This window comes from Colletotrichum lupini, chromosome 4 (genome assembly GCF_023278565.1).
Source record: "Colletotrichum lupini chromosome 4, complete sequence".
NCBI lineage: Eukaryota > Fungi > Ascomycota > Sordariomycetes > Glomerellales > Glomerellaceae > Colletotrichum > Colletotrichum lupini.
Genome location: NC_064677.1, coordinates 3,142,503 through 3,153,163, shown reverse-complemented (window position 1 = coordinate 3,153,163; position 10,661 = coordinate 3,142,503). Strand labels below are relative to the sequence as shown.

Genomic DNA, 10,661 nt, shown 5'->3' with positions numbered 1-10,661 from the left:
AAATTATATAGTTTCTTATTAAAAAAAGCGTAAATATTAACGCGCAGGGCGGCTATTATAGTAACGCTCTCTAGGCTACTTTTTATAAAAGCTATTAAGAAATTATACGGCTTTTTTTTAATAATAGTATAAACGTTAACGTATAGAGTAGCTACTACGGTAACGCTCTCTAGGCTACTTCTTACAAAAGCTATTAAAAAATCGTACGGCTTTTTATTAAAAAAGGTATAGACGTTAATATATAGAGCGGCTACTATAATAACGCTCTTTATACTATTTCTAAAAGAGGTTATAAAAATATTATATAGCTTCTCTTTAATAATAGCGTAGATATTAATATATAGGGCGGTTATTATAGTAATACTCTCTAGGCTACTTTTTATAAAAGCTATTAAAAAATCGTACGGCTTTTTTTTAATAATAACGTAAATATTAATACGTCGGGCGGCTATTATAATAATACTCTTTAAGCTACTTCTTTAAGAGGTTACTAAGAAATCGTATAGCTTCTCTTTAATAATAGTATAAACGTTAATACATAGGGCGGTTATTATAATAACGCTCTCTAGGCTACTTTATATAGAGGTCGTTAAGAGATTATATAGCTTTTACTTAAGAAAAGCGTAAGTAAATAAGATAACTTTTATTAAAAATTAGATCCTAAGGGAGGCGCTATTATTTTAAAAGATAGTAATTATAAATATACTCTAAAACTAGCTTAGTAAGGAACTTAAGCTTACTACGCGGCCTTAAAAATATTATTTTTATTACTAATTCTTATTTAACGCGGTATATAAATATAATCCCCCGTACTTTTTAAACTACTTCGATAATTAAATATAGCGTAATTAGAATTTATAACGGAACGTACGGACTTAAGTATAAATATAGAAGTTAAAAACAGAACTAAGGTTCCTTAAATATTTTTCGGATAGAGAGCTATAAAAAATACTATAGTTAAATAGCTAATAAGTACCGGATGCCTATTTAAAAATAAGTAGAAGTATACCTTATCGAGGGCCGTACTATAAAAATGCCCTACTTAATTATTACTAGGCCTACTACTTAGCGAGACTTATATTAACGTATTGTTATTATATTATTAACTAGAATTTGCGCAAAGCTACGGATAGTTCTAGCTTATACTTATATATAAAAGTTCTTTTAAGTACCCCTGGCCTGTGTACCCAAACTATAATAAATATAAAGAGGATATTAAAAGTGTACATAGCTATATATATAATATTTACGAAGATGTACTATATCGTCCTTATTTAAATACGATACTATCCTCGTCCGTAAGGCGGCCTGTTTTACTAAATACTAAAAAAGGCTAATAACTACGATATAGGCTCCGGCTCTCGGTTTAATATATCGCTATACCGACCTAGGAGCTAGTATGCCCCTATGTCTTACGCAGACGAGCCGAGTATAATAGTTTTTTTTAAAGACCTCGAACTTAAGAAATAAAGGCGCTACGTTAAAAAGGGAGATAAGATTATTTTAAAACTTATTGTATAGGCTTAACGCTAAAAGATACTATCGCTAATAACAAGGAGCTTCGGCTAGCTAGCCTAGGAGAACTGTTTTTTAGAGGATTATAGAGTACTCGAGATATAAAAAGGAAGTCCTAAAGTAGCCTCGAATTCGCTATAGAAAGACACCGGGTTTTTAGAAAACGGCTAGTAAAAACAAACTATAGTTTTAGTGTTACTACTATTATATTACGTAATAAGGATAGTAATTATACCTTACGAAGTACCCGTTACGTACTAAATCACGTATCTATTTTAGATATTATATATATAAACCTTTTCTTTTTATCTATTTCTATTTTGATAGTTAAGCTATTTTTACTATACTCCGTATACCTATTACTACGTACTATAACTTATAATAGTTATAAACCTAGCCCTTAGTTAAGACCCTATACTACGATAACGTACTTATTAATACGATTTTTATAATCTCTTTAAAATAACCGACTTACTCGTACTTACTTTAGCCTAAGCTAAATTAACTAGTTATAATAGTTAAATTAAATAGTTTAATATACTTCGTACTATAAGTAAGGGCGTCGGGGTCTAAAAGTACGTTAACCTAAATGCTCTAGATTCCGACGCATTCCTCGACCCCTTTATAAAGCTTACTTCGCCTTTTAAATTTAAATAATTAGTTATAACCCATAATAAAAAAGAACTACGAGCCTATTAAGCCCGTTATAAGGCGTTTAAGAACGATTAAAAAAACTAAGAAATCCTCTATTAGTAACTTTTAAATATAACTCCTAATACGAACTTTTTAACTTCCTTAAGCACGAGTAACCTATAGGACTAAGCCGGGTTTCTTTTTATAAAGCTAGTTATACTACCTACTTTATATAAATAAATTTATCCTTATACCGTGCTTATAAAGAGGATCTATATACTTAAGAGTATTTAAAAATAATAAGACCTCGATACTAAATATAAGTAATTTATAGCTTATAAACGTAATATTATTAATATATATATTAAAGTCCTCGCTTAGTAGTTAGTAAAATTAGTTAATATTATACTATATAAATACGTATTTTAAAAAGCTACTAAGAACGGCGCTAAGTTTAGTATATAATAAATCGTTAGATATTTAAAATAGGAATTTACGCCCCCCGAACTAGTAATAAGGAATACGGTTCAAAAAGAATACTAATAAGCCCTTAATAAAGCGAGGATTAAAATTAACTTCTAACGCTAATATAAAAAGTAGTAGTTTACTTATTTCTAAGTTAAAATATATAATATTTTAAAAATTAATAAAAAGATCGCCGTACTTAACTTCTTAATTATAGTTAAGTCTAGATTTAACCTTATATAAAGCTAACGTATATATAAGACTTTTAATAAATCGATAGCTTTTAGAATATATACGAGGACCCTCGAAGAGATTATATATATATTTAGCTTAGTAACTTAGGACGTATATACTAAACGACTTTTAGGTTAAAGAGGGGCTTATTTTACTTTTACTAAACGCTCTAACTTAGTTAATAATATAAATAATAAGGGTAACGTTATATACTCTTATAATTACGTATACCTATAGTACCCTACGGCATACCGAAAATTAAAATAAGTACTTATAAGCCGAAACGCTAGTAAGTTATTAATACGAATACTAAAGAGCTATATAGAAGAAGTCCTCGCTATTATTAAATTAAATAAGTAAAAATTACTTTATAATAAGCTTTAAAAAAGTTAGTTAGCTAAGGAATAATAGAACCCCTAAGAAACTTAGGTTTTTAAAAAAATCCTCTAACTAACCTATAGTAAGCTTATTAATAAACTAGGACGAGGGCTACGTAGTTACTATATTTATAAAAAGTTAGGACTTAGAGGTAAACGTAATCTTTAGTACCCCTATAAGTAGCGCTTACCCCCTTTCTTAAAGTATAATAATAAATAATTATAAAGTAATATATTTAGTTAATAATAAGAGCCTACTTAAACCCGAGAGTTATGTACTATTAGGTAATAAAGATTATATTAAATTAAGAACTATTATATTGCTTATTACTATACGCGGTACTTATATTATAAAGGGCGTTTTAAATAGACCTAAGGGAAAGGGAACTTATAATCTAAAGCTTTAGAACGTCGCTTATATCGAGGGATTTTATATTAATCTAGTTTTAAAGACTTTACTAAATAGAAGCGTACTTTAGTACTATAGTTTAAATTATACTTTACGATAGGGAACGCTTTATAAAGGTATTATTAAAAAGTAGCTTATTTAAAAAAAAATTTAGTCTTCTTCGAATATAAGCTCCTCTAATCCTATCCTTTTTTTATAAACCTTAAGTATATTTTATAGAGCTTAGCTAGTATTATATTATTAATTAGCTATAGAAAATTCCGTTACCTATATTAACGCACCTATAAGAGGTCTAATAGCGCGCTCTTTTAATACTTTAAAATAGGTTATTTTAAACTTAATACTCTTTGTTAATTACTATATAAGACTCGAGGTATATATATTAAACCTCTATTATAAGTTAAGTATAAAGTATATATATTATTTAAAGCTAAGATAGTAGTCTTAAGAGGACTACCCTCGAAAAGAGCTTTATGGCTATAGTATTATATATACTAAGATCTCTTTTATTTCGAACTATTTCTTAATAAACGATAATATATATTTATAATTTTTAATAAATATAATAAGTAGCTTAGGGGGTTCCTTGTAAGGACTAAAATAGAGGAGGAAGTGCTTTTCGTATTATAAAGCCTCGAGGTAGCGATTCGTTATTAAAAAGGGACTCTAATTTATTTTTTTAAAAGTAATAATAAAACCGCCCTCTTAATTATAAACGTTAAACGCGTATATAAGATATAGTATAGCGAGCTAGGAATCGAAATAGAACTTCTACTTTTATATATAAAGGAACCTGTGGGTAACGCTAAAAGAGTAAGTTAATTCGTAATTACTAAAGCTCGTAGAATACGCCTTTTTACGAACCTCCCTACGAATCTATAGGACGAAATAGTACTAATAGTAATCTTTATTTATAATATTACCCTACGGGAGGCTAATAAAAGAGATTTGCTTATTATAATAAAAATTAATTAGTAAAAGTAGTATTAATACTAGTAGTAGACGGGTTACTAAGTATAGGATTCTAAACTAGTTACCCCGTATCTTAGTAGTTTCTATATATATAGCTACTAAGTATACCCTTTTTATAAGGATCGTAAAAGGGGTATATATTAAAAAGAGTTTAAAGTACTTCCCTATGGGTATATAGGATACTTAGTTAGATATATATTAAAAACGCATAACTTATATAAGGTCTAAGTACCCGTACTCGAGTAGGTATTTATTATAAAACATATTAAGTTTAATAAAAAAGTCTTTTATAATCCCGTATACGAGGAGTAAGCTATTATAAATAAGTAAGTAAATTTAATAATCTAAGAGATATAAGAACTCTTTAATACTAATAATAAGTTAGTTTAAGTACTTAGGGAAGTAGATCTAAACTTCGGAAATACTAATACTTAAAATAACTCTATAGTTAAGGATAGTATTATTATTAAATTTTTAATTATTTAAAATACTAAGTAACTAATAAATATATTTTAGGGTACGGTTAATAAAGCTAAAGAGGCTAATATAATCTTATTATTATTATTAACCCTTAAGATAACCCCTTTATATAAGCTTAGGGGTAGGGGTAAAAAAGGGGATATAATAACTAAGTTATAAATAGCTCTGCGTAGTTTATAGTCCTCCCTACGAGCGCTTATATATGCTATAGAGGTTCTTAAGCTTTTAATTCTTAACGACTCTTAATAAAATACTAAAGTACGTAATAAACGAGGTACTAATCGCGAGGAAGTAATTCCTAATACTAAAGTTAACGTTAGTAAAGAACCCTTATAATAAACCTCTATTATTATATAAAAACAGAGCTTATAAAAACCGCCTTATTAAGTACTAAATAAAGCTCCGTTAGGTCCTAGACGTTTAAACCGGGCCCGTAAACCTCTATAACGCTTTAATAATAGCATCTTCATAATACTTTTATATTTAAATATAAGAAACGGTAATTACTATAACTATCTTTAGGACTACGTTTTCTCTACTTTTATACCTAATTAGTAAAAAGCTATAAAAAAAAGTAGTATAGGATATATAATACTCTATTAAATAATAAAAAGAATAGTTTATAAGACCTACTTAGAGCGCTCTAAAGGAGTTTAAAAACTACGACTTACTAAAGTTAACTTCTAGAGCTTACTAAAAAAGTTTAGTAATATTAAATATTTCTTATTATAACTATAGAAGCTACTTAGGGATATTATAAACGTAGAAATAAAAAAGCTAAGGGATATTAATATATAAGAAGAGGTTAATTATAATCCTAAATAAGGGATCTTACTTTTATTAAAATAGGTATATATTTATAAGCACGACGTTAATAACGAGGTTAGTAAGGTAAAGGTACGTATATATATAAGGGGGGATATATAACTACTTAACCTTTTATAAAATACGTACGCTTCGACGCTCGCTATAAAGGCCTTTAAGCTTATAATAATAATAACTACTTAATTTAACCTTAAAATAAACTAATATAATACTATTAACGTATTCCTTAATACGCCTCTTAAAAGTAAAAAGCTAGTAATTATTAAACTCTTAAAGAGATATAAGGTTATTAATAAAGTAAATAAACTCTAACGCGCTCTATATAGCTTCTAAGACTTATTAATTCTCTAGTTCTAAACTTTTATTTTTATACTCCGTAGTATAAATATAATATATAATTACGAGGAGATCTATATTTACTAAACTATAAATAGGAAGGTAATATTAGTATTTTACGTTAATAATTTTATTATTTTATATTATCGAGACGACTAAAAGGCGGCTTAGGGGATCGTTAATAGTATAAAAGAATATATTAACCTTAAAGAGAATAGACTAATTAATTACTTCTTTAAAGTACGGATTTTATAAAACCGTACTACTTATAAAGTTTACTTTATTTATAAGGTATATATTAAGCGAGTTACTAAGCGCTTTAACTTTATAAATTTATTATATCTAACTACCCCTCTTCTTTAGGAAGAGTTTAAACTAAACGAGGGGTAAGTAATAAAAAAGAAAATAAAGAGCTATTAAGAGAAGGTCGGGAGTGTGCTTTATATAGTTATTATAATTAGACTAGACGTTGCCTTTACTTATTTATAATTATTATAGTTCCTAACTAACCTAAGCGCAACCTATATTAAAGTAATTAACTACTATATTCGATATCTTTATATAACGAAATATCTTATACTCTATTATAGTAGTATACTAAGTATATAATTATTACTTTTAGCTAGGGATATTAGCTTCGTAAATAACGAGATAATACGATAATTATCTTAAGGATATATAATATTCTTTTTTAGTAGCCTAATTTAATAGAAATTAGTACGCTAAGTAACGGTTACGACGTTAATTACTAAAGCTAAGCTTTTTTATGTTAAAAAAACTATAAAAGAGATTATAGTTCTAAAGCGCCTTTTTAAAAATATTGCCCTTAACTTAGGAGAAGTATAGTTAGTTAACTACGATAATTAGTAAACAATTCGACTCGTTATAAGGGAAAGAGAAAGAATAGCTACTTAACTTCGCTATATTAATATATAAAATATATAGCTAAAATAAGAGTACGCTAAAGGTAGCTTCGAGGTTACTTATATATTAATAAAAAATATACTAATAAATAAACTTATTAAAAACCTTTTACGAACTAAGTTCGAATATTTCTATATACTTCTTAACTTTTATAATACGCAAAAAGCTATTATAAATAGCTAAAATAATTAAAAATAATTAATTTAGGCCACGCTTAGAAAAACTTAATACCTAAAAATAGATAATAAACGGAACTTAGAGTGCGGCCTAGAGGCTTAAAATAAATAAAATAAAAACCTCTTATAGCCCGAAGGCCTAAACTCCTAAAATAACCTTACTTTATAGGGTATATATATATAAAAATAAGACCCGGGCTTATACTTATTATTTAAACTCTTAATTTACGAAGTACGTAATTACTAAGAGTATAGCGTTATTAACGAAGAAAGTAAGTATGCGCATTAAGAACCGCGCTTTATATATTTTAAAATTTATAAAGCTAAACGTAATAGGGGTAGCGGGGGGTATGGGAGGTAAAATAATTATTAAATTAATAACTTAGGGCACGGGAGCGGGCGGCGCAATAAGAAGTTAGTTATAAATAATTATAATAAGCGTAACTAATAATATAAACGTACTTAGGGGAGGGGGCCGGGGGTACTCGGGGAGAAAGCTATTTACTTAGAAGCGGATATAATCCTTATATATTTTAATATTATCGTCTATTTAGTAAACGATACCGCGGAGCTTAGTAATATCTTACTAAGACTATAGTTAGGAGTGCGCTTCTTAATAATAAAAAAGGATAATATATTTATAAAAGAGGGAGCGCTATTTATAATAGCCTCGATAAGGGCCTAGGCTATTAACTATAAGACGATTAATATATTAATATATTACGTAGCCGAACGGCTATTAAAGTAGTATATATACTAGCTATTACTTTTTATAAAATAACGATTACTAGTTTTATAATTAGTATATTAAAGGGTTACCCGAAGATAGGGTATATACTAAATATCCCGTTCCTCGGGAGCCTCTCCCTTAAGCTTCTTAAGGACTAAGTATACGTTAAATAAGTATAAAATAGTAAAAAGAACTATATTTACTATAGGGGGTACTTTTATTTCTTAGCGTTCTTTTTTATTTCTTACCGCCTTTTTAAAAAAAACTGGCCTTACGTTTTTTAAACCTTAAAATAATATTAAATATAAATTCCTAAAATAATAAATATATAATATACCCTTCTTAGAGGGCTCGTTATTTAAACTAATCTTATCCTTACTCTTAGGCTCTAAGGGGGGGATAGGTAAAAGCTCGTTAGAGCTCTTATTATTACTATTTACCTTATTATTACCCTTATTATAATTACTAAAAAGAGCCTCGAACTTAATAAAGTTCTTAGTGTCTTAATTAATAGCCTCGATATCCTCTTAGCTAAGGAGGGAGAGCTCGGTAGCCGGGCCTTAGTAAGTAAATAGGAGGTTACGGGGGGGGGTAATAACCTAAAGGGGCTCGTTAGTATTATTACCTATCTAAACTCTTAATAAACTATATAATACGTATATAAAAAGTATTATAAAAATTGCGCAAAACTTATTATTATTTCTAAATATATTAAATACTTATATTTAAAATAAAATTAATCAATAATTTAATAGCGTAGGCGCGCGCGCGTAATAAATAGGGGTATTTATAATAATTATAAGAGGTTAAAAAGAAAAAGAAAAATAATAGTTAGGTAATACTATAAGAATTTAGATATATATAAGGCGGCTAAGTAGCCTTACCCTTAGTAATTTATATATTAAAAATAATAAAATACGTACTATTCCGGGTTAGGATTCTATTTATTTTAAATAAAGGGATATATTTATAATAAACGTAATTTAAAAGACGCGTATCCCTTATGCTTATTTTTCTTTTATTTATATTTAACTAAATTAGGCCTTTATAAGGGCATTTAGAGATTTTATTTTAAGTATAATAACTCCCTAATAATAGTAATTAGGGGGTATATTACGTAATAGGGATAGTAATTATACCTTACGAAGTGCCCGTTACGTACTAAATTACGTATCTATCTTAGACATCGTATATATAGACCTTTTCTTTTTATCTATTTCTATTTTAATAGTTAAGCCACTTTTACTACACTCCGTATGCCCATTGCTGCGTGCCATAACTCGTGACATATTATTTATATATTAATAATGTGAACTTTGAGACTATTTTGAAATCGGGCGGAACCCTTTTTAGTTAGTGGCCGGCTGAACGAATCGAGCCTTAAGAACTAGTACTATTGCTGGATTGAACTCGTTAGCGAAATCAACATGTTTGGTGGTCCTGTTCTCTACTTCGAGATACGATATAACTCGTGCCGATACCACGATTCGCTGGAAGCTTCGCTGGGTTGGCTCACAGCAAGCCAGATCTGGCTTCCGGCAAACGATCTCAACACGGTATGCTGCCTGTGGTACCAACCAGTATCGAGACTTCATAGGCACAGCAAATTCATTGCTATCTGGGCTCAATCGTGCGAAGTTGTGCAGTGTGCAGTGCCGACAGCAAGTACATCTCTGCACTGCTAGCCCCCCACGACGACAAGCCCTGCCGACGACACGGCCCTCCGTGTAAGACAATTACTATATGTCGGGGACTGGAGCCAGATATGGAGGCTTACAGTCGACGATAAAGCTTCCGTCCGCCTTTCTCTACAACTCGTCCTGTCGATTATCGGTTTACTTTCACTTACATCGCGACACTCAGACTATAGAATGACTATGTTTCCCACTGCCGAACCTTTGTATCGCCTGCTTTTTCCTGCTGCTTTACTCTGTCTTCTAACAGGACGTCTGGGGAGGGCATCGACTGACGTTAGCGGTGGAAGCACTCAAATTGGGGCGAACGGCTTCTTGTCATCATGTGTTGAATGGGGTGCATTGAAGAACGTAAAGTATGAGGTGGCAGCGTACTGCCCGTCGCTCACTGGTCGATATCGCTGGTCCGTCACCGACTTGAACTCCTGTCTCGTCAACATCCAAGGCAAACTTGTCGCGCAGGACGAGTGAGTTCGACGCCCTGACTGTTGCCTGAACAAATCTGACATATCCAAGCGGGCTCTTCTTTCGCACCTGTGGGCCATGCTGGGAAGACAACTCGACCTCATCTTGGGCAAACTATGCCTGCAGCTGCGAGATAGTGGCGGGGCAGGGGCGCCACACTGCGGACGGAATTAACCTCAGTAAAGTATTCCGCTCACCTACGTGCGAAGCCGTCTAATCCTTCACAAACGACCTGCTAGGAAACGACGACGGTGTTCTCTTCTGCGGCAGCAAGAGAACTCATGGACAAGTAGTAGACGACAGCAGAGTGACTAGATCAGGCTCGGATCTCTATTTGAACGATTCCTAGGCGACTACGTACGACTCGATGGACTTTCATGTATTTTGTTGAACAGACGCAATCTCGTTGAGGCCGGACCATATCGA

At 30.6% G+C, this 10,661-nt stretch overlaps 1 protein-coding gene across 1 annotated transcript; it reads left to right on the top strand.

The window, feature by feature from the left end:
* Positions 1-9,503: 9,503 nt before the first annotated feature.
* CLUP02_08033 (uncharacterized protein) lies at positions 9,504-10,584 on the top strand (the record flags this gene model as incomplete). The annotated part of the gene is made up of 4 exons (XM_049287025.1): positions 9,504-9,716; positions 9,762-10,237; positions 10,287-10,414; positions 10,475-10,584. 4 exons carry the CDS (start codon positions 9,504-9,506, stop codon positions 10,582-10,584), a joined length of 927 nt encoding a protein of 308 aa, XP_049144168.1.
* Between the last annotated feature and the right edge of the window lie 77 nt (positions 10,585-10,661).